This window comes from Bombina bombina, chromosome 2 (genome assembly GCF_027579735.1).
Source record: "Bombina bombina isolate aBomBom1 chromosome 2, aBomBom1.pri, whole genome shotgun sequence".
Taxonomy (NCBI): Eukaryota; Metazoa; Chordata; class Amphibia; order Anura; family Bombinatoridae; genus Bombina; species Bombina bombina.
The window spans coordinates 513,159,790-513,185,370 of NC_069500.1; the positions used below are offsets into that span (position 1 = coordinate 513,159,790).

General features: G+C 38.8%; 2 protein-coding genes across 2 annotated transcripts in view; one reads left to right on the forward strand and one right to left on the reverse strand.

Annotated features, from left to right (window-relative positions):
* Positions 1-24,431, reverse strand: part of RAB2B (RAB2B, member RAS oncogene family) — a 102,800-nt gene extending 78,369 nt beyond the window's left edge. Inside the window, exons 1-2 of the mRNA XM_053702280.1 lie at positions 24,280-24,431; positions 1,985-2,056 (exon numbers count right to left, since the gene is read on the reverse strand). Of these exons, the coding sequence (XP_053558255.1) occupies positions 1,985-2,056; positions 24,280-24,325 (118 nt within the window). The 5' untranslated portion in view covers positions 24,326-24,431. The remainder of the gene's footprint in view (positions 1-1,984; positions 2,057-24,279) is intronic.
* A 40-nt stretch (positions 24,432-24,471) lies between these two features.
* Positions 24,472-25,581, forward strand: part of TOX4 (TOX high mobility group box family member 4) — a 119,347-nt gene continuing 118,237 nt past the window's right edge. The window contains exon 1 of the mRNA XM_053702282.1: positions 24,472-24,543. Coding sequence (XP_053558257.1) covers positions 24,538-24,543 — 6 coding nt within the window. The 5' untranslated portion in view covers positions 24,472-24,537. The remainder of the gene's footprint in view (positions 24,544-25,581) is intronic.

Consider the following 25,581-nt stretch of genomic DNA (forward strand, 5'->3'; position numbering starts at 1 on the left):
CATAATCTCTAGTTATTAAACAGCTTTATGTATTTCTTACAGTGTAATTCTAGTGAAGTACCATTCCCCAGAATACTGAAGTGTAAAATATACATACATGACATTATATCGGTATGGCAGGATTTTCTCATCAATTCCATTGTCAGAAAATAAAAACTGCTACATACCTCTATGCAGATTCATCTGCCCGCTGTCCCCTGATCTGAAGTTTACCTCACTCCTCAGATGGCCGAGAACAGCAATATGATCTTAACTACTCCGGCTAAAATCATAGCAAAACTCTGGTAGATTCTTCTTCAAACTCTGCCAGAGAGGTAATAACACACTCCGGTGCTATTTTAAAATAACAAACTTTTGATTGAAGATATAAAACTAAGTATAATCACCATAGTCCTCTCACACATCCTATCTAGTCGTTGGGTGCAAGAGAATGACTGGGAGTGACGTAGAGGGGAGGAGCTATATGCAGCTCTGCTGGGTGAATCCTCTTGCACTTCCTGTTGGGGAGGAGTAATATCCCAGAAGTAATGATGACCCGTGGACTGATCACACTTAACAGAAGAAAATACTCTGAGAGGCTACTAAATGGGAAGTGAGGTGGAATATGGGCAAAAGCAAGTTTAGGCCTCTTTCATTTCATTATCACACCCTATTAAAAGATCACTCTCAGAGGCTTCTGTGGCAACTTAAGGTCTGGATTCATTAATTGGGCATTGCTATATCAGAACAATATTTGAGCAGGGCAGTATCCCTAACAAAATTTTTTTTACATTGTGTGACTGTATTAGAAATATACATGAAAGTTGTTATGAAATGGCATAGAGTACCTACAAGGATTTCTAAAATGTCTACCAATATCTCTTCACTTTGCTGGAGGCCATGCGAGCAATAGGGTTCACACTTTCACATTTGGTGGTCTTGCCCAGGATTTGCGCCCTCTTTGGCGAGACATCAATGTGTTATTACAAACATTGAATATCGATACTCATATAACCCCGCAATTGTACCTAATCCATATGTTTGACGAGTCAACTCCAGTACACACTAGACGAATACTTATCTACATATTAGCGACAACTAAACTTTGTATAGTGAGAGCATGGAAACAAACTGAACCTCCCAATTTGAATGCTGTGTGCGACCTAGTAAACTATTTTTCAAAAATGGAAAGATTTGCTGCTAAAGAATGTGATAGGATGGATGAATACTGGGCGACCTGGTTTAAGTGAATAAATATTCAGTAAGGGTGACGGACCAAACAGCCAAGAAAAGATAACTCCACTACACTGTTAGGGACAGAAAATTTTAATAATTTTTTTTTCTTCCTCCTCTCTCTCTCCTCTCCATCTTCTCTCTCCACTTAAGCGTCATCTCTGGCGAACTCACATACGCCAGATCTGATACAGTTTGAAATTATAGCCTTGTCGGTTATACTCTGCTTTGGTAGAACCCAAACAGTACTTTCAAACTAGTTGGTTTACAGACTATCCCTCATACGGTTGTTATCAGCTTTCCCCATCCACCCCGCACCTAGAAAACTCTTGATAATTAGATTACTGTTACAAAACACCCTTCTAAATGAAAAAAATGATTTGATGTCTCTATTCATACTTCACAATGAGTGTAATATTTAGGTTTAAAACTCCACAGAAGATATACTATGTTTGATAAATTAACATTGTATATGTGAATGATGCCAGATACTGGACTTTATTTGCCTTTGAGATCCTCATTATCACATAGTACATATATGCTGAACAATGCGATTACAATATATATATATTTGTCTCTAAGGACAATAAAGAGTCTAGACTCTTGATAACTATTGATTTACTGGTTTTATTTTTTTAATGTATTTATTTTACTATTTCTCTCTCTCTTGATTTGCATCTTAGTTGTAAAAATGTAGATGGTTCAAATTTCAATGACTTGTATGTATGTTTCTATATGGTGTGAAAAAATGACCAAATCACTTTATGCTTACCAATGGTAAGGTCATGAACTGGCTGAAACCTCTTATCTGTAAACTGCAGCAGAAGACAGGATTTTCCTACACCTGGGAACAGAAGCAGCAGTAATCAGAACTGTACAAGAATAAAGACATATTTAATGGTTTATATATATATATATATACACATACACTTCAAGATATATATATATATATATGTGTGTATCTATATCTTGAAGTCCATATATATATTTCTTTCATGTAATTACCAAGAGTCCATGAGCTAGTGACGTATGGGATATACAATCCTACCAGGAGGGGCAAAGTTTCCCAAACCTCAAAATGCCTATAAATACACCTCTCACACCCACAATTCAGTTTTACAAACTTTGCCTCCTATGGAGGTGGTGAAGTTTGTGCTAAGATTTCTACGTTGATATGCGCTTCTCAGCTTTTTTGAAGGCCGGGTCCTCTCAGAGTACAGTGAATGTCAGAGGGATGTGAAGGGAGTATCACCTATTGAATGCTATGGTTTTCCTCACGGGAGATCTATTTCATAGGTTCTCTGTTATCGGTCGTAGAGATTCATCTCCTACCTCCCTTTTCAGATCGACGATATACTCTCATATATACCATTACCTCTACGGATAACTGTTTCACTACTGGTTTGGCTATCTGCTATATGTGGATGGGTGTCTTTTTGGCAAGTATGTTTTTATTACTTAAGACACCTCAGCTATGGTTCGGCACTTTATGCATTAATATAAAGTTCTAAATGTATGTATTGTACTTATATTTGCCATTATTCAGGTTTCAGTATATTTCCTTTTGCAGACTGTCAGTTTCATATTTGGGAAAAGCATTTTTAGGAAAACTTATTTATTTCTTACCTGGGGTATAGTCTTTTTTCAAATTGACTGACATTTTAAATTCGTGGGCAGAATTAGGCACGCGAGGGCGCAAAATGCCAAACTATATTGCGTCATTTTTGGTGCAAGATTTTTTTTGCAGCGAAGTTACGTTTGATTACGTCATTTACGGCGTCTTTGCCGACGCCGAGTCCTTTCACAAGGTTGCGTCTTCATTGACGTGAGTGTGTCATTTCCGGATGTTGTTAGCGCCAAATTTTTTCTCTGTTTGTGCGTCATACTTGGCGCCAAATATTTTCATTATTTTAAACCCCATTCCTATATGCCTCTTGCCTTTTTTTCTCTTTCATAGGGCTATGCTGTTGCATTTTTTCCCCCATTCCTGAAACTGACATATAAGGAAATTGATAATTTTGCTTTATATGTTGTTTTTTCTCTTACATTTGCAAGATGTCTCATTCTGATCCTGTCTCAGAAGTCACTGTTGGAATCCTGCTAACTGATATCAGTTCTTCCAAAGCTAAGTACATTTGTTGTAATGCTGTGGTTTGTAATAAGTTGTCATGATAAACTTTTACATGCAGAGAATGTGTCCTTCTGTAATAGTACATTGCCTGTTATAAATTCACAGGTATATTTTGTACATTAGATGTTAAAAGAACAACAATTTATTGCTGTTTTAATTCAGAAGGCTTTTGTCTGCCATCCCGCCTTCTAATAAATGTAAAGGTCTTTTTAAACTTCTTATAAGTTGATGAAATTTCAAATGACCGACAAAATACTGAATTCTCCACCTCTGATGAGGATCTATCTGATTCAGAAGATCCTTCCTCAGATATTGACACTTGCAAATCTACTTATTTATTTAAAATGGAGTACATCCATTCTTTGTTGAAGAAGTGTTCGTTATTGGATATTGAGGAGACTAGTCCTCTCGATATTAAAAACTAGTAAACGTTTAAATTATGTTTATAGACCTCCTGTGGTTATTCCAGAGGTTTTTCCAGTTCCTAATGCTATTTCTGATTTGTTTTCTTAGGAATGGAATAGGCCTGGTAATTCTTTTATTCCTTCTTTAAGGTTTTTAAAATTGTAACCTTTGTCAGCAGTTAAGATTGGAGTTTTAGGAAGAAATCCCCAAAGATGGGGCTCTCTCTACTCTTGCTATACGTACTATTATTCCTATGGAAGGTAGTATTTCTTTTAAGATCCTTTAGATAGGAAACTTGTATCTTATCTAAGGAGAGTTTATTTTCAGGTCTTTTTCTTAGGCCTGCAATGTCTTTGGCTATTGTTGCAGCTGCTTCAACCTTTTGGTTGGAAACATTAGCTCAACAAGTATCGGATCATGATTTGTCTAGCATTATTAACATGCTAATAATTTCATTTGTGATGCCTTTTTTGAGATTATCAAGATTGATGTTAAATCTAGGTATTTAGCTATTTTAGCTAGAAGAGCTTTGTGGCTTAAATCTTGGAATGCTGATATGACTTCTAAGTCGAGATTGTTATTTCTTTCCTTCCAAGGTAATAAATTATTTGGATCACAGTTGGATTCAATAATTTCAACTGCCACTGGGGGGAAGGGGCTTTTTTTGCCTCAAGATTAAGATCTAATGGTAAATCTAAAGCTTCTAACCGTTTTCGTTCTTAAATAAGGAACAGAAATCTAATTCTTCTCCAAGGAATCTGTTTCCAATTGGAAGCCTTCTTCAAATTGATACAAATCCAAGCCATTTAAGAGATCAAAGCCAACTCCCAAGTCTGCATGAAGGTGCGGCTCTTATTCCAGCTCAGTTGGTACAGGGCAGATTAAGATTTTTTCTAAGATGTTTGGATCAATTTGGTCCAAAATCATTGGATTAAGAGTATTGTCTTTCAGGGGTACAGAATAGGATTCAGAGTAAGACCGCTTGTGAGACTATATTTTCTCTCACACATTCCAGCAAACCCAGTAAGGTTCAGGCTTCCTGAAGTGCGTTTCAGGCCTGGAGTTATCTGGGGTAATCATACCAGTTTCGTTTCACGAACGGGGTCTGGGGTTTTTATTCAAATCTATTCATTGTCCCAAAGAAAGAAAATTCATTCAGATCAGTTTTGGATTTAAAAATTTAGAAACGATATGTAAAAGTACCAATTTTTCAAAATGGTGATTATAAGGTCTATTCTGCCTTTTGTTCAGCAAGGGCATTATGTGTCCACAATAGACTTACAGGATGCATATCTTCATATTTTGATTCATCCAGATTGCTTTCAGTTTCTGAGATTCTCTTTTTTAGACAAGCATTACCAAATTGTTTCTCTTTCTTTTTGGCCTAGCGACAGATCTAGGAATCTTTTCAAGATTCTCGGTGTCCTACTCTCTGTTATCAGAGAGTGGGGTGTTGCAGTGTTTCCTTATTTGGACGATATCTTGGTACTTGCTCAGTCTTTAAAGTTCTGCAGAATCTCACACGAATTAACTACTAATTCTTCATAGACATGGTTGGAGGATCAATTTACCAAAAAGTTCCTTGATTCCTCAGTCAAGGGTCACCTTTTTAGGTTTCCAGATAGATTCAGTATCCATGACTCTGTCTTTAACAGACAATTTAAATTGGTTTCAGCTTGTCGAAACCTTAAGTCTCTATTATTTCCTTCAGTAGCTATGTGTATGGACGTTTTAGGCTTCATGACTGCAGCATCGGACGTACTTCCCTTTGCTCATTTTCATGTGAGACCTCTCCAGCTTTGTATGCTGAATCAATGGTGCTGGGATTATACAAAGGTATTTCAATTAATATCCTTAAATACTAATGTTCGATTATCTCTGACTTGGTGCTTAGTTTACCATTGTATAGTTCTAGGGGCCTCTTTGGTTCATCCAACCTGGACTGTGATCACAACAGATGCAAGTCTTTTCAGGTTGGGGAGCTGTTTGGGGATCTTTGACAGCACAAGGGGTTTGGAAATCTCAAGAGGCGAGATTACCAATCAATATTTTGAAATTCCGTACAATTTTCAGGGTTCTTCAGGCTTGGCCTCTGTTGAAGAGAACCGTTCATTTGTTCCCAGACAGACAATATCACAGCTGTGGCATATGTCAATTATCAGGGTGGGACTCGCAGTCCTCAAGCTATGAAAGAAGTATCTTGAATACTTTCTTAGGCGGAATCCAGCTCTTGTATAATTTCTGTGGTACATATCCCAGGTGTAGACAATTGGTAAGCGGATTATCTCAGCCGTCAGACTTCACATCCGGGGGAGTGGTCTCTCCATCCAGATGTGTTTTCTCAGATTGTTCAGATGTGGGGACTTCCAGAAATAGATCTGATGGTTTCACTTTCTCATCTTAACAAGAGACTTCCCAGGTACCTGTCCAAGTCCAGGGTTCTTCAGGCGGAAGCAGTGGATGCATTGACACTTCCTGGGTGTTGCCAACCTGCTTATATTTTCCCGCCTCTAAGTTCTCCTTCCAAGAGTGATATCCAAAATCATCATGGAACAGTCATTTGTATTGCTGGTAGCTCCAGCATGGCCTCACAGGTTTTGGTATGTGGATCTTGTTCGGATGTCCAGTTGCCAACCTTGGCCTCTTCTATTAAGGTCGGATCTTCTGTCTTAAGGTCTGTTTTTCTATCAGGATTTCAAATCATTAAATTTGAAGGTATGGAAATTGAACGCCTAGTGCTTAGACATAGAGGTTTATCTGACTCAGTGATTAATACTATGTTACAGGCGTGTAAATCTGTTTCTAGGAAGATTTATTATCGAGTTTGGAAGACTTATATTCATGGTGTTCTCATAAATTTGTTTGACATTCTTTTAGAATTCCTAGAATTTTGCAGTTTCTTCAGGATGGTTTGGATAAGGTTTTGTCTGCAAGTTCCTTGAAGGGACAAATCTCTGCTCTTTCTGTCTTATTTCACAGAAAGATTGCTAAAGCCTCCTGATATTCACTGTTTTGTACAGGCTTTGGTTTGTATCTAGCCTGTCATTAATTCATTCTCTCCTCCTTGGAGTCTTAATTTGGTTTTGGAGGCGTTACAGGCGCCTCCATTTGAGCCTATGTATTCTTTGGAAACAATTTTCTTGGAAAGTGTTGTTCCTTTTAGCCATCTCTTCTGCTAGAAGAGTTTCTGAATTATCTACTCATTCTTGTGAATCTCCTTTTCTGATTTTTCATCAGGATTAGGTGGTTTTGTGGACTTCATTTATAATTCTTACCTAAGGTTGTGAAATTCTAAACAACATTGAGTAATTGTTCTTTCCTTGTGTTCTAATCCTAAGAATTCTTTGGAGAAATCCTTACATTCTTTGGATATGGTAAGAGTTTGAAATATGTTGAATCTACTAAAGATTTCAGGAAGACTTCTAGTCTATTTGTTATCTTTTCTGGTTCTAGAAAAGGTCAGAAGGCCTCTGCCGCTTCCTTGGCTTCGTGGTTAAAGCTTTTGATTCATTCAGCTTATTTGGGTTAAGTCCCGCCTCAGAGAACGACAGCTTATTCTATTAGATCAGTCTCCACTTCGTTGGCTTTTTAAGAATAAAGGTTTGGTTGATCAGATTTGCAAAGTCGTAACCTGGTTTGCTTTGCATACATTTACTAAATTCTACCGTTTTTTATGTAATCGCTTCTTCGGAAGCAGTTTGTGGTAGAAAAGTTCTTCAGACAGCTGTTTCAGTTTGATTCTTCTGCTTATGTTTTAAGTTTTTTCTTTTCATTCATGAGAATAAACTTATATTTTGGGTTGTGGATTAATTTTTCAGTGAAAAAACAGAATTTATGTTTACCTGATAAATTTCTTTCTCCTACGGTGTATCCGGTCCACGGCTTCATCCTTACTTGTGGGATATTCTCAATCCCTACAGGAAGTGGCAAAGAGAGCACACAGCAGAGCTGTCCATATAGCTCCCCTCAGGCTCCGCCCCCCCCAGTCATTCGACCGACAGTTAGGAGAAAAAGGAGAACCATAGGGTGCAGTGGTGACTGTAGTTTACAAAAATAAAATTTAAACCTGACCAAATGCCAGGGTGGGCCGTGGACCGGATACACCGTAGGAGAAAGAAATTTATAAGGTAAACATAAATTCTGTTTTCTCCTACATTGGTGTATCCGGTCCACGGCTTCATCCTTACTTGTGGGAACCAATACCAAAGCTTTAGGACACGGATGAAGGGAGGGAACAAGTCAAATAACCTAAACGGAAGGCACCACTGCTTGTAAAACCTTTCTCCCAAAAATAGCCTCCGAAGAAGCAAAAGTATTGAATTTGTAAAATTTGGCAAAAGTATGCAGTGAAGACCAAGTCGCTGCCTTACAGATCTGTTCAACAGAAGCCTCATTCTTGAAAGCCCATGTGGAAGCCACAGCTCTAGTAGAGTGAGCTGTAATTCGTTCAGGAGGCTGCCTTCCAGCAGTCTCATAAGCCAACCGGATGATGCTTTTCAGCCAGAAAGACAGAGAGGTCGCAGTCGCCTATTGACCTCTCCTCTTGCCAGAATAGACAAACAAGGACGATGTTTGTCTGAAGTCTTTAGTTGCTTTTAGATAAAACTTCAAAGCACGAACCACATCAAGATTATGTAACAGACGTTCCTTGTTAAAAACTGGATTAGGACACAGAGAAGGAACAACTATTTCCTGGTTAATATTCTTATTGGAAACCACTTTTGGAAGAAAACCAGGCTTGGTACGTAAAACGACCTTATCTGTATGAAACACCAGATAGGGTGAATTACACTGCAAAGCAGACAATTCAGAAACTCTTCTAGCAGAAGAAATAGCAACCAAAAACAAAACTTTCCAAGATAGTAACTTAATATCTATGGAATGTAGAGGTTCAAACGGAACCCCTTGAAGAACTGAAAGAACTAAATTTAGACTCCATGGAGGAGCCACAGGTCTGTAGACAGGCTTGATTCTGACTAAAGCCTGTACGAACGCCTGAACATCTGGCACGGCTGCCAGACGCTTGTGCAACAAAACAGACAGAGCAGATATCTGTCCTTTTAGGGAACTAGCTGACAGACCTTTCTCCAATCCTTCTTGGAGAAAAGATAGTATCCTTGGAATCCTAATCTTACTCCATGAGTAACCCTTGGATTCGCACCAGCAAAGATATTTCCGCCATATCTAGAATCAAGCGTTCAATCTCCAAGCAGTCAGTTGCAGAGAAACTAGGTTTGGATGTTCGAATGGACCTTGGATTAGAAGGTCCTGCCTCAAAAGGTAGCTTCCATGATGGAACCGATGACATATTCACCAGGTCTGCATACCAAGTCCTGCGTGGCCATGCAGGAGCTATTAGAATTACCGAAGCCTTCTCCTGTTTGATCCTGGCTACTAGCCGGGGGAGAAGAGGAAACGGTGGAAAGACATAAGCTAGATTGAACGACGAAGGCGCCACTAAGGCATCTACCAATGTCGCCTTGGGATCCCTGGACCTGGACCCGTAACGTGGAACTTTGGAGTTCTGACGTGACGCCATCAGATCCAGATCTGGAAGGCCCCATAGTTGAGTTAACTGGGCAAAAACCTCTGGGTGAAGATCCCACTCCCCCGGATGGAAAGTCTGACGACTCAGATAATCCGCTTCCCAGTTGTCCACTCCTGGGATGTGAATTGCTGATAGATGGCAGGAGTGATCCTCTGCCCATTTGATGATCTTGGATACCTCCCTCATCGCCAGGGAACTCTTTGTTCCTCCCTGATGATTGATGTACGCTACAGTCGTCATGTTGTCCGACTGAAATCTGATGAATTTGATCTCCGCTAGTTGAGGCCATGCCTGGAGCGCATGGAATATCGCTCTCAATTCCAAAATGTTTATCGGGAGAAGAGATTCTTCCCTAGACCAAAGACCCTGAGCTTTCAGGGACTCCCAGACCGCACCCCAGCCTAAGAGGCTGGCGTCGGTCGTGATAATGATCCACTCTGGTCTGCGGAAACTCATTCCCTGAGACAGGTGATCCTGAGACAACCACCAGAGGAGTGAGTCTCTGGTTTTCTGGTCCATTTGTATCTGGGGAGACAAATCTGCATAATCCCCATTCCACTGTTTGAGCATGCACAGTTGCAATGGTCTTAAATGAATTCGAGCAAAGGGAACCACGTCCATTGCCGCAACCATTAGTCCTATTACCTCCATGCACTGAGCTATGGAGGGTTGAGGAATGGATTGAAGAACTCGACAAGTGTTTAAAAGTTTTAACTTCCTGACCTCTGTCAGAAAGATCTTCATTTCTACCGAGTCTATTATTGTTCCCAGGAAGGGAACCCTTGTGAACGGGGACAGAGAACTCTTTTCTATGTTCACCTTCCACCCGTGAGACCTTAGAAAGGCTAGAACAATGTCCGTATGAGCCTTTGCTTTGTGAAAGGACAACGCTTGTATTAAGATTTTGTCTAGGTAAGGTGCTACTGCAATGCCCCTTGGCCTTAGCACCGCTAGAAGGGACCCTAGCACCTTTGTGAAAATTCTGGGGGCAGTGGCCAATCCGAAGGGAAGAGCCACGAACTGGTAATGCTTGTCCAGAAAGGCGAACCTTAGGAACTGATGGTGATCTTTGTGGATAGGAATATGCAGGTATGCATCCTTTAAGTCCACGGTAGTCATATATTGACCCTCCTGGATCATTGGTAAAATTGTCCGAATGGTTTCCATTTTGAATGATGGAATTCTGAGGAATTTGTTTAGGATTTTTAAATCCAGAATTGGCCTGAAAGTTCCTTCCTTTTTGGGAACTACAAACAGGTTTGAGTAAAAACCCAGTCCTTGTTCTGCTGTTGGAACTGGGTGTATCACTCCCATTTTTAAAAGGTCTTCTACGCAATGTAAGAATGCCTGTCTCTTTATCTGGTCTAAAGATAAGCGAGACATGTGGAACCTTCCCTTTGGAGGAAAGTCCTTGAATTCTAGAAGATACCCCTGAGAGACAATTTCTAGTTCCCAGGGGTCCGGAACATCTCTTGCCCAAGCCTGAGCAAAGAGAGAAAGTCTGCCCCCTACTAGATCCGGTCCCGGATCGGGGGCTACCCCTTCATGCTGTCTTGGTAGCAGCAGCAGGCTTCTTGGCCTGTTTACCCTTGTTCCAGCCTTGCAATGGTTTCCATGCTGGTTTGGGATGGGATGCGTTGCCCTCTTGCCTAGTCGCTGTAGAGGTAGAAGCCGGTCCGTTCCTGAAATTGCGAAAGGAACGAAAATTAGACTTATTTTTTTAGCTTTGAAAGGTCTATCCTGTGGAAGGGCATGGCCCTTTCCCCCAGTGATATCTGAAATAATTTCTTTAAACTCTGGCCCGAATAGGGTCTTACCCTTGAAAGGAATATTAAGCAATTTTGTTTTGGACGACACATCTGCCGACCAAGATTTTAGCCAAAGCGCTCTGCGCGCCACGATTGCGAAACCAGAATTTTTCGCCGCTAATTTAGCTAACTGCAAAGCGGCATCTGTAATGAAAGAATTAGCCAACTTCAGGGAGTGAATTCTGTCCATGACTTCATCGTAAGAAGTCTCCTTCTGGAGCGAGTTTTCTAGTTCCTCAAACCAAAAAGCTGCTGCAGTGGTTACAGGAATAATGCAAGAAATTGGTTGAAGAAGAAAACCTTGTTGAACAAAAATTTTCTTAAGTAAACCTTCTAATTTTTTATCCATAGGATCTTTGAAAGCGCAACTGTCTTCTATTGGTATAGTCGTGCGCTTAGCTAGCGTTGAAACAGCCCCCTCTACCTTAGGGACCGTCTGCCACGCGTCCCTTCTGGGGTCAACAATTGGGAACATTTTCTTAAATATAGGAGGGGGAACAAAAGGTACACCTGGCTTCTCCCACTCCTTATTCACGATATCCGCCACCCTCTTAGGTATCGGAAACGCATCAGTGTGTACTGGGACCTCTAAGAATTTGTCCATTTTACACAATTTTTCTGGGACCACCAAAGGGTCACAATCATCAAGTGTAGCTAGGACCTCCTTAAGTAGGGCGCGGAGGTGTTCTAGCTTAAATTTAAATGCTATGGTATCAGGCTCTGCCTGCTGAGAAACTTTTCCTGTGTCAGAAATTTCTCCCTCAGACAGGCCCTCCCTCACCACCAAGTCAGATTGATGTGAGGGCACTACAGATAAATTATCCTCTGCGTCTGCTTGCTCATTTTATGTATTTAAAACTGAGCAATCACGCTTCCTTGGAAAAGCTGGCAGTTTGGATAAAAATGCTGCGAGAGAATTATCCATTACTGCTGCATAGTTATAGCAATTGGAGCGCTAGATGTACTGGGCATCGCTTGCGCGGGCATAGCTGGTGTTGACATAGAAGGGGGGGATAGCGGGCTATCCTCACTAACTTCAGCTAAAGAATCATCTTGGGCTACATCTTTAAGCGTGATTGTAAGGTCCTTAAGCTGTTTGGACGCTATGGCACACTTCACACATAAATTTAATGGGGGAACCACCTTGGCCTTTAAACATACAGAACATAGGCTATCTGAAGGGTCAGACATGTTTGACAGACTTAGACAGAACTTCAATGCAATAAAAATTATTTTTGACAAAAACGTTACTGTCTCTTTAAATAATAAAAGTGCACACTTTATTACTGAAACATCAAAAAACCATCAAATAAACATCCGATTTTAATGAAATTTTCACCACAGTGTCTTAAAGGGACAGTTCACCCAAAAACTTTCTCCCCTTTAAATTATTCCCAATGATCCTTTTTACCTGCTAGAGTGTATTAAATTGGTTGCAAGTGGCTCCTTTACTCCTATTTCAGCATTTGAAATAGCTGATTTAGCTTGTGGTTTCCCAACCTATACTGAAAGTTTTGATACTGGCGTATAGGCTATTGACAAGCCTAAGTAAACACAGCCAGCAGAAGAGATTACACCCTCAGTGGGGGGCATGATAGTTAAGTAATAAAATGATAATTTTCCATTGTTCTCTCTATGTATTGAGCTTTGGTGTTCCAGACAAATATAAGATAAGGAAGCAAGTCTTTGTACATAAAAGTGATAACATAATGAGATCTGATATTACCTGAAGCTCAACCCATTGTAATAGGCTGGGGTTTCAAAGCACAAAACCAGCTACTTCAGATACACAAATAAACCCGAAAATGCAATTTCTCAAATATTTTATACTCTGCAGTTGGTATAACAAGTCATTTAAAATACATTTATGGAAAAACTATTTTACAGTGTACTGTCCCTTTAATGCTTTGAAAAGATTGCACACAAATTTTCAGACCAATTAACCCCTAAATGCCCAAACCGGAGCGAATAACAGCAGTTAACCGGTTAAAAACACTACAGTACAATACCACAGCCTCTACTGTGGCTTTTACCTTCCTTAGGGATTATTTAAGTAGGAAATAAGCCTCTCTGAAGTCCTTTCTGATGTCTCTGGACTCCCCACGTGAAGCTGCATGAACTGCCTAGTGAAAACAACTGCGCAATTGAGGAGCGAAAATGAGGCCTCCTCCCTCTTCATTCCAGAGTGGAGGGGCCTTTTAGACTAGATTAGGTGTCCAAATAAGTGCCAGGCGCAATATTAAACTCCATAAGTGTTTCAAAGTCTGAAAAAACACCTTATTTATACTGAAAACATGCTAAAAAGCAATCGATTTAGCCCACAATAGTGTCAACCAGCATAGAGCCCTTAATATAAGCCATCATTTTATACAGAGTCTAAGAAAAATGGCTTACCTATCCCTGAGGGGATTTCTGACAGTCTTCTAGCATTATTTGGTCTTGTTAGAAAAATGACTGATCATACCTGAAGCAGTTAAGCCTGCAAACTGTTCCCCCCAACAAAAGTTCTCTGGTATTCAACAGTCCTGCGTGGGAACAGCAATGGATTTTAGTTACTGGTGCTAAAATCATATTCCTCTCAGCAGAAATCTTCATCACTTTCTGCTGCAGAGTAAATAGTACAAGCCGGCACTATTTTAAAATAACAAACTCTTGATAGAAGAAATAAAAAACTACAACTAACACCACATACTCTTTCCCCCCCCTGTGGAGATGCTACTAGTTAGAGCAGAAAAGAGAATGACTGGGGGAGCGGAGCCTGAGGGGAGCTATATGGACAGCTCTGCTGTGTACTCTCTATGCCCTCTCTATGCCACTTCCTGTAGGGATTGAGAATATCCCACAAGTAAGGATGAAGCCGTGGACCGGATACACCAATGTAGGAGAAATGGCTGTTTTTATTTTATCCCTCCCTCTCTAGTGACTCTTGCGTGGAGTTCCACATCTTGGGTATTGCTATCCCATACGTCACTAGCTCATGGACTCTTGCCAATTACATGAAAGAAAACATAATTTATGTAAGAACTTACCTGATAAATTAATTTCTTTCATATTGGCAAGAGTCCATGAGGCCCACCCTTTTTATGCTGGTTATGATTTTTTTGTATTTTGTACAATTATTTCCAAATTCTTTTGTTGATGCTTTTTACTCCTTTCTTTAATCACCCCACTACTTGGCTATTCGTTAAACTGAATTTTGGGTGTGGTGAGGGGTGTATTTATAGGCATTTTGAGGTTTGGGAAACTTTGCCCCTCCTGGTAGAATTGTATATCCCATACGTCACTAGCTCATGGACTCTTGCCAATATGAAAGAAATGAATTGATAAGGTAAATTCTTACACACATTATATATATATATATATATACACACATACACACACACACACACACATATACACAAACACTACCAAGGAGTCACAACACTGTGTCACTACACCAATACATTTTTCTAAATAATGAAAGTGTACCATTCATTAAATTAGTTTTAAATTGCCCCTGCCTGTGAGATTATTTTGCTATTTTTTTTTTTTACTCTCTAACTAAAGGCCAATATAGACTTCGAGAGATCCATTGTTGAATGATGTTACCATAGAGAGGCAGTAAAATGTAACTGATCGTCGTATTCAGAAGCTCTCCACTATCAATCTAATTACTTGCAAACAAAAATTCTTATTGTATGTATCTGTAATTTAAAGGGATATTAAACCCAATTTTTTCTTTCATGATTCAGATAGAGCATGCAAGCAATTTTAAGCAACTTTCTAATTTACTTCTACTATCAATTTTTCTTAGTTATCTTGGTATCTTTACTTGAAAAGCAGTTATTTAAGCTTTGGAGCTGGCCCATTTTTGGTTCAGCAACTGAGTAGTGCTTGCTGATTGGTGTAGCCAATGTAGCCACCAATCAGCAAGCGCTAACCAGGGTGCTAAACCAAAAATGAACCGGCTCCTAAGCTTAAAGGGACTGTAAAGTAAAAAAGAAAATCTTTCATGATTTAAATAGGGCATGTAATGTTAAACAACTTTCCAATTTACTTTTATTACCAATTTTGCTTTGTTCTCTTGGTATTCTTAGTTGAAAGCTAAATCTAGGAGGTTCATGTGCCAATTTCTTAGACCTTGAAGACTGCCTCTAATCTGAAAGGATTTTAACAGTTTTTCACCACTAGAGGGAGTTAGTTCATGTGTTTCATATAGATAAGATTGAGCTCAGGCACGTGAAGCTCCTAGGAGTCAGCAATGATTGGCTAAAAATACAAGTCTGTCAAAAGAACTAAGAAATAAGGGGGCAGTTTGCAGAGGCTTAGATACAAGTTAATCACAGAGGTAAAAAGTATATTATTATAACTGTTGGTTACGCAAAATTGAGGAATGGGTAAAAAGGGATTATCTACCATTTTAAAGGGCCATTATACACTCATTTTTCTTTGCATAAATGTTTTGTAGATGTTTTGTAGATCTATTTATAAAGCCCATAAAGGTTTTTTTTTTTTTTTTTTAAATGTATAATTTTGCTTATTTTTTAAATAACATTGCTCTGATTTTCAGACTCCTAACCAAACCCCAAAGTTTTATGTGAATACCGTCAGCTACCTTCTAGAGCTTCTGTTTGTGTAAAGGGTCTTTTCATATGCAAAAGAAGGGGGGAGTGTCTTATTTCCCACTTGCAGTGGGCTTTCCAACTACCTTTTCAACAGAGCTAAACTGAAAGCTTCTAAGTACGTTTTTAAACCATTTTATACTGGATTTTTATATCAGTATCTGTGCATCTTATTCTTTATAGTAGTGTCTATAACATGCAGTTATATGAAAATGAGTGTATACTGTCCCTTTAAACAACAAAAATTCTGGTGTTTACTGTCCCTTTAAATTATTGCTTTTTCAAATAAAGATACCAAGAGAATGAGGAAAAATTGATAGTAGAAGTAAATTAGAAAGTTGCTTAAAGTGAAGGTAAAGTATGGACGTTTTTTCAGCATAATTATATTACTTATATCCTAAATAGTTTGATCGCTAACTTTTTTCCAGCATTTCAATAAGTATTTTTTTATTACAAACAATTTATATTTACTTACTGTGCCGGTATTTACTCCTCCCACCATCCATTTCCTGGTTTTTGACACTCTTACGTATAGAGTGGTCCCATCCGCTCTATACGTATCTCAAAAGAGCGTTCTCGTGTACCTAACTAATTGCGCATGCGCACATTTCGCCGACGATTACCTATGCGCATGCGTTACTCTAATCGTTTGTAATGAAGAATTAATAGCAGCGCTAAACGGGAGCGAGCTTCTCTAATAAGGGAGGAATTAATGGCAACGCATGCGTAAATCGTCAAGTAAAGCAATGACGTCAAATGACGGCCGCCTAACGGCCAGGTTTTCAGTTGGCTTTTTCAAGAACATGACCGGCAAGGAAAAAAAAAAAAACGGGTTGTTTTGAAAGCGCTGAAAATTAAATGCAAAAACAGAGATAAGTGAGTTTATATGCTAAATTAAAAAAAATGATGAATTAAACTAGCATTAATTTTGGGATTATTTTAACATGTACTCATACAATAGAGCTAACTTTACCTTCACTTTAAAATTGCATGCTCTATATGAATCATAAAGAAAAAAAATGGGGTTAATACCCCTTTAAAACCAACCTCCACAGATGGCTAATTGAAACCACACTCCAGCAGGTAAAATTAGTCATTGGGAATAAATTATAGGGAAGCAAAAACATTTTTTTTTTTTTAAATCACAGTACACTGTCTTTTTAATGCATCAGTTTCAGTCATTTCACTATACTGTACAGGCATTACTCATATAAAAAAAATAAAAATGAACACAACGTACGTTTGCACAAAATACATAACAGTTCATATATATATATATATATATATATATATATATATATATATATATATATATATATACACACACACACACACACAGGTGGCCCTCGTTTTACAAAGGTTCAATTTACACCGTTTCAGAATAACAACCTTTTATTTCCAGTCATATGTCTGCTATTGAAAAGCATTGAGAAGCAGTGCATTTATTAAAATAGCCAGTAGGTGGAGATGTCCGCTTGTGTTGGCAGCAAAGCCAAGCAAGCAAAAATTAATCAGTTTAAGCAGACTTGAGCTATCGAGCAGATTTCAAAGGAACAAGATCTTCTTGTCTATAAATCAGTCCAGATTGGAATGCATGGAAAGAACTGTTTGCAGAAAAATGCAAGTTTAGTCTGTGTTGTGTGAATATTTTATTAGGTTTATAATGCTGTTTAGCAAATGTTTTTGTTCATTTAAAGGGACACTGTACCCAAAATTTTTCTTTTGTAATTCAGAAAGAGCATGCAATTTTAAGCAACTTTCTCATTTACTCCTATTATCAATTTTTCTTCATTCTCTTGCTATCATTATTTGAAAAAGAAGGCATCTAAGCTTTTTTTTGTTTCAGTACTCTGGACAGCAGTTTTTTATTGGTGGATGAACTTAGCCACCAATCAGCAAGGACAACCCAGGTTGTGCACCAAAAATGGACCGGCATCTAAACTTACATTCTTGCATTTCAAATAAAGATACCATGAGAATAAAGAAAATTTGATAATAGGAGTAAATTAGAAAGTTGCTTAAAATTTCATGCTCAATCGGAATCACAAAAGAAAATTTTTGGGTACAGTGTCCCTTTAACTTAGTTTAATTATATATTCTGTGTTGTGTGATTATTTTATTAGGTTTATAATGCTGTTTACCATTTAAAGTCTTCATTTCAAAGCTTTAAAAATAATGTATTAGGTGTTACTTATGACAATTTTGAGAGGGGCCTGGAACCTATATCCCTCACTTCCCATTGACTTACATTATAAACTGGGTTTCAATTTACAACCGTTTTGATTTACAACCATTCCTTCTGGAACCTAACCCCGGCGTAAACCGAGGGCTACCTGTATATAATAACATAATTTATGTAAGAACTTACCTGATAAATTCATTTCTTTCATATTAGCAAGAGTCCATGAGCTAGTGACGTATGGGATATACATTCCTACCAGGAGGGGCAAAGTTTCCCAAACCTCAAAATGCCTATAAATACACCCCTCACCACACCCACAATTCAGTTTAACGAATAGCCAAGAAGTGGGGTGACAAGAAAAAAGTGCGAAAGCATATAAAATAAGGAATTGGAATAATTGTGCTTTATACAAAAAATCATAACCACCACAAAAAAGGGCGGGCCTCATGGACTCTTGCTAATATGAAAGAAATGAATTTATCAGGTAAGTTCTTACATAAATTATGTTTTCTTTCATGTAATTAGCAAGAGTCCATGAGCTAGTGACGTATGGGATAATGATTACCCAAGATGTGGATCTTTCCACGCAAGAGTCACTAGAGAGGGAGGGATAAAATAAAGACAGCCAATTCCTGCTGAAAATAATCCACACCCAAAATAAGTTTAATGAAAAACAGAAACAGAAGATTCAAACTGAAACCGCTGCCTGAAGTACTTTTCTACCAAAAACTGCTTCAGAGGAAGAAAATACATCAAAATGGTAGAATTTAGTAAAAGTATGCAAAGAGGACCAAGTTGCTGCTTTGCAAATCTGATCGATCGAAGCTTCATTCCTAAACGCCCAGGAAGTAGAAACTGACCTAGTAGAATGAGCTGTAATCCTTTGAGGCGGAGTTTTACCCGACTCAACATAGGCATGATGAATTAAAGATTTCAACCAAGATGCCAAAGAAATGGCAGAAGCTTTCTGGCCTTTTCTAGAACCGGAAAAGATAACAAATAGACTAGAAGTCTTTCGGAAAGACTTAGTAGCTTCAACATAATATTTCAAAGCTCTAACAACATCCAAAGAATGCAACGATTTCTCCTTAGAATTCTTAGGATTAGGACATAATGAAGGAACCACAATTTCTCTACTAATGTTGTTGGAATTCACAACTTTAGGTAAAAATTCAAAAGAAGTTCGCAACACCGCCTTATCCTGATGAAAAATCAGAAAAGGAGACTCACAAGAAAGAGCAGATAATTCAGAGACTCTTCTGGCAGAAGAGATTGCCAAAAGGAACAAAACTTTCCAAGAAAGTAATTTAATGTCCAATGAATGCATAGGTTCAAACGGAGGAGCATGAAGAGCCCCTAGAACCAAATTCAAACTCCAAGGAGGAGAAATTGACTTAATGACAGGTTTTATACGAACCAAAGCTTGTACAAAACAATGAATATCAGGAAGATTAGCAATCTTTCTGTGAAAAAGAACAGAAAGAGCAGAGATTTGTCCTTTGATCCTGATGGAAAAAAGGACCTTGCGACAGAAGGTCTGGTCTTAGCGGAAGAGTCCACGGATGGCAAGAGGCCATCCGGACAAGATCTGCATACCAAAACCTGTGAGGCCATGCCGGAGCTACCAGCAGAACAAACGAGCATTCCTTCAGAATCTTGGAGATTACTCTTGGAAGAAGAACTAGAGGCGGAAAGATATAGGCAGGATGATACTTCCAAGGAAGTGATAATGCATCCACTGCTTCCGCCTGAGGATCCCGGGATCTGGACAGATACCTGGGAAGTTTCTTGTTTAGATGAGACGCCATCAGATCTATTTCTGGAAGCTCCCACATTTGAACAATCTGAAGAAATACCTCTGGGTGAAGAGACCATTCGCCCGGATGCAACGTTTGGCGACTGAGATAATCCGCTTCTCAATTGTCTATACCTGGGATATGAACCGCAGAGATTAGACAGGAGCTGGATTCCGCCCAAACCAAAATTCGAGATACTTCTTTCATAGCCAGAGGACTGTGAGTCCCTCCTTGATGATTGATGTATGCCCCAGTTGTGACATTGTCTGTCTGAAAACAAATGAACGATTCTCTCTTCAGAAGAGGCCAAAACTGAAGAGCTCTGAAAATTGCACGGAGTTCCAAAATATTGATCGGTAATCTCACCTCCTGAGATTCCCAAACTCCTTGTGCCGTCAGAGATCCCCACACAGCTCCCCAACCTGTGAGACTTGCATCTGTTGAAATTACAGTCCAGGTCGGAAGCACAAAAGAAGCCCCCTGAATTAAACGATGGTGATCTGTCCACCACGTTAGAGAGTGTCTTACAATCGGTTTTAAAGATATTAATTGAGATATCTTTGTGTAATCCTTGCACCATTGATTCAGCATACAGAGCTGAAGAGGTCGCATGTGAAAACGAGCAAAGGGGATCGCGTCCGATGCAGCAGTCATAAGACCTAGAATTTCCATGCATAAGGCTACCGAAGGGAATGATTGTGACTGAAGGTTTCGACAAGCTGAGATCAATTTTAGACGTCTCTTGTCTGTCAAAGACAGAGTCATGGACACTGAATCTATCTGGAAACCCAGAAAAGTTACCCTTGTCTGAGGAGTCAATGAACTTTTTGGTGAATTGATCCTCCAACCATGATCTTGAAGAAACAACACAAGTCGATTCGTATGAGATTCTGCTAAATGTAAAGACTGAGCAAGTACCAAGATATCGTCCAAATAAGGAAATACCACAATACCCTGTTCTCTGATTACAGACAGAAGGGCACCAAGAACCTTTGTAAAAATTCTTGGAGCTCTAGCTAGGCCAAACGGCAGAGCCACAAACTAGTAATGCTTGTCCAGAAAAGAGAATCTCAGGAACTGATAATGATCTGGATGAATCGGAATATGCAGATATGCATCCTGTAAATCTATTGTGGACATATAATGCCCTTGCTGAACAAAAGGCAAGATAGTCCTTACAGTTACCATTTTGAACGTTGGTATCCTTACATAACGATTCAATATTTTTAGATCCAGAACTGGTCTGAAGGAATTCTCCTTCTTTGGTACAATGAAGAGATTTGAATAAAACCCCATCCCCTGTTCCAGAACTGGAACTGGCATAATTACTCCAGCCAACTCTAGATCTGAAACACAATTCAGAAATGCTTGAGCTTTCACTGGATTTACTGGGACACGGGAAAGAAAAAATCTCTTTGCAGGAGGTCTCATCTTGAAACCAATTCTGTACCCTTCTGAAACAATGTTCTGAATCCAAAGATTGTGAACAGAATTGATCCAAATTTCTTTGAAAAAACGTAACCTGCCCCCTACCAGCTGAGCTGGAATGAGGGCCGCACCTTCATGTGGACTTAGAAGCTGGCTTTGCTTTTCTAGAAGGCTTGGATTTATTCCAGACTGGAGATGGTTTCCAAACTGAAACTGCTCCTGAGGATGAAGGATCAGGCTTTTGTTCTTTGTTGAAACGAAAGGAACGAAAACGATTATTAGCCCTGTTCTTACCCTTAGATTTTTTATCCTGAGGTAAAAAAGTTCCTTTCCCACCAGTAACAGTTGAGATAATAGAATCCAACTGAGAACCAAATAATTTGTTACCCTGGAAAGAAATGGAAAGTAGAGTTGATTTAGAAGCCATATCAGCATTCCAAGTTTTAAGCCATAAAGCTCTTCTAGCTAAAATAGCTAGAGACATAAACCTGACATCAACTCTGATAATATCAAAAATGGCATCACAGATAAAATTATTAGCATGTTGAAGAAGAATAATAATATTATGAGAATCATGATCTGTTACTTGTTGCGCTAAAGTTTCCAACCAAAAAGTTGAAGCTGCAGCAACATCAGCCAATGATATAGCAGGTCTAAGAAGATTACCTGAACACAGATAAGCTTTTCTTAGAAAGGATTCAATTTTCCTATCTAAAGGATCCTTAAACGAAGTACCATCTGACGTAGGAATAGTAGTCCGTTTAGCAAGGGTAGAAATAGCCCCATCAACTCTAGGGATTTTGTCCCAAAATTCTAATCTGTCAGACGGCACAGGATATAATTGCTTAAAACGTTTAGAAGGAGTAAATGAATTACCCAAATTATTCCATTCTCTGGAAATTACTTCAGAAATAGCATTAGGAACAGGAAAAACTTCTGGAATAACCACAGGAGATTTAAAGACCTTATCTAAACGTTTAGAATTAGTATCAAGAGGACCAGAATCCTCAATTTCTAAAGCAATTAGTACTTCTTTAAGTAAAGAACGAATAAATTCCATTTTAAATAAATATGAAGATTTATCAGCATCAATCTCTGAGACAGAATCCTCTGAACCAGAAGAGTCATCAGAATCAGAATGATGATGTTCATTTAAAAATTCATCTGTATAAAGAGAAGTTTTAAAAGTTTTTTTATGTTTACTAGAAGGAGGAATAACAGACATAGCCTTCTTGATGGATTCAGAAACAAAATCTCTTATGTTATCAGGAACATTCTGAACCTTAGATGTTGATGGAACTGCAACAGGTAAAGGTACATTACTAAAGGAAATATTATCTGCATTAACAAGTTTGTCATGACAATTAATACAAACAACAGCTGGAGGAATAGCTACCAAAAGTTTACAGCAGATACACTTAGCTTTGGTAGTTCCTGCACTAGGCAGCGATTTTCCTGAAGTATCTTCTGACTCGGATGCAACGTGAGACATCTTGCAATATGTAAGAGAAAAAACAACATATAAAGCAAAATAGATCAAATTCCTTAAATGACAGTTTCAGGAATGGGAAAAAAATGCCAATGAACAAGCTTCTAGCAACCAGAAGCAAAGAAAAAAATGAACTTAAATAATGTGGAGACAAAAGCGTCGCCCATATTTTTTGGCGCCAAACAAGACGCCCACATTATTTGGCGCCTAAATGCTTTTTGGCGCCAAATATGACGCCACATCCGGAACGCCGACATTTTTGGCGCAAAAGAACGTCAAAAAATGACGCAACTTCCGGCGACACGTATGACGCCGGAAACAGAAAAGATTTTTTGCACCAAAAAAGTCTGCGCCAAGAATGACGCAATAAAATGAAGCATTTTCAGCCCCCGCGAGCCTAACAGCCCACAGGGAAAAAGTCAAATTTTTTTAAGGTAAGAAAAAATAATTGATTCAAGTGCATTATCCCAAATATGAAACTGACTGTCTGAAAAATAAGGAATGTTGAACATCCTGAGACAAGGCAAATAAATGTTTGAATACATATATTTAGAACTTTATAAACAAAGTGCCCAACCATAGCTTAGAGTGTCACAGAAAATAAGACTTACTTACCCCAGGACACTCATCTACATGTTTGTAGAAAGCCAAACCAGTACTGAAACGAAAATCAGCAGAGGTAATGGTATATATAAGAGTATATCGTCGATCTGAAAAGGGAGGTAAGAGATGAATCTCTACGACCGATAACAGAGAACCTATGAAATAGACCCCGTAGAAGGAGATCACTGCATTCAAATAGGCAATACTCTCCTCACATCCCTCTGACATTCACTGCACGCTGAGAGGAAAACCGGGCTCCAACCTGCTGCGGAGCGCATATCAACGTAGAATCTAGCACAAACTTACTTCACCACCTCCATAGGAGGCAAAGTTTGTAAAACTGAATTGTGGGTGTGGTGAGGGGTGTATTTATAGGCATTTTGAGGTTTGGGAAACTTTGCCCCTCCTGGTAGGAATGTATATCCCATACGTCACTAGCTCATGGACTCTTGCTAATTACATGAAAGAAATATATATATATATATATATATATATATATATATATATAAACAAAAAACAACAAGTGACACAATCAGAGGCAAATTTAACCGAAACATACACAACAGAATCAACCTCCTATTTACCCTCTACTACAGGAGAACATGATGCATGTGTACAGTACTCCACTCTATGTCAATCGTCACAAGAAAAACAGCTGGCAGCACACTCAGGCGATATGATTTCTGATTGGCTGCTACATTGTCCACACCCTACTTATAAAAAATTGCTTGAATTTACAGTGTATACAAATTCTTGAGTTTAAAGGCATAATCACTTCTATATCTGATGTGTCTATATCGGACAGCTCTTTGCTAAGCGTGTAACATTTCTTCTTGCAACTGTAAATAATGGAACTGGAATGTGGTTTTGTGTTAGTCCACTCAAGCGAGTGCTACTGTCCGATTGCATGGTGCTAACATCTGGATATGCCTACGGTAAGAACCCAAAGAGGTTCTTACCAAATAAATACAGAGTGCTAAAGTAACGTTACATTATGTGGGAAAACATATGCCTACATTTATGTGTTACTTTCCTAGCTTTCACACCTAGACCAGACACGACACATTCCCACAAACCTGTGTCGCCGATAATTATATATTTGAAGAGATAGGCGTAAGACATTTCGGTAATCCAGATCGTAACAGAGCTACCCAAAGAGGGTCACAGGGAGGAGACGCTCTGGCAGTTAAATCCCAGTCTCTACTGCTAGTGGAAAGGCACACAACATCCTGTCCCTACCATCATGGCTTCGTTTCCCCCCCGGAAGCGGAAGATGCGCCATGCTGGTAGAGGCAGGGATAGTGTGAAAAGGAAGGGAAGAGTCGACTGGGAAAATGGAGGTGAGAGGGATAGAATGTAGGGGTGTTCTATTCGAAATTGGTCAACATTAAGACAATATTGAGGGTGGATCATGGGTACAGCCAATCTTTTATATTTCTTAAGGTGAAAGCAGTGAGGCAGGCATGTGGCTAAACTAATTTCACACTCATTACGTGATTCGCAGACCCTAATCTAAGTTGAAGCTGATTGTCTAAGCAAATGGTAATCTATCAGTGAATATATGAGCTTGAACCTTGACCTTTGAAATGTACATTTTATGTTCAGTGGAAGTTATCATTAGTTGAAGGGGCTTAAAAGTGCAAAAAGAAAAAGCTATGTCATTGCACTATTGCTTGCATATAAAGTCGGTTGAAAGAAAGCTAGCTGAACGCATCTTGTGAGCCATTTACAAGAGTAAAGTCACCAATCACCAGCTAGCTCCCATTAGAGCACTGATGCAACAGCACCTACCTACTTGTGTTTTTTTAACAAATGATAAAACGAAAACAAAGTAAATGTCATAATAAACCTACATTGAAAAGTATCTTAAAAGCACACACTATATGAACTGTGATATTTAAAGGGACATTCTGGCCAAAATTCAAATTAACATATGTGCATTTCAGTTTTGAACATAAGCATTTTTGCAGTCTACATGCATTAGCAAATGCGCTTCAATTAAAGGGGCATGAAACCCAAATGTTTTCTTTCATGATGTAGAAAGAGAATGCAATTTTAAACGGAATATTATCTAATTTTCTTCATTCTCTTTATATCTGTTGTTGAAAAGCATATATAAATAGGCTCAGTAGCTGCTCATAGTTGCCTCACGTGATCGGTTCACCCATGTGCGTTGCTATTTCTTCAACAAAAGATATCTGAAGAATGAAACAAATTAAATAATAGAAGTACATTGGAATATTGTTTAAAATTGCATTCTCTTTCTGGATTGTGAAAGAAAAATTTGGGGTTTCATGTCACTTTAAAAGCTAAGTTTCAAGATTGTACTTAAAGGGCCACTAAACCCAAAATCTTTCTTTCATGATTCAGATAGAACA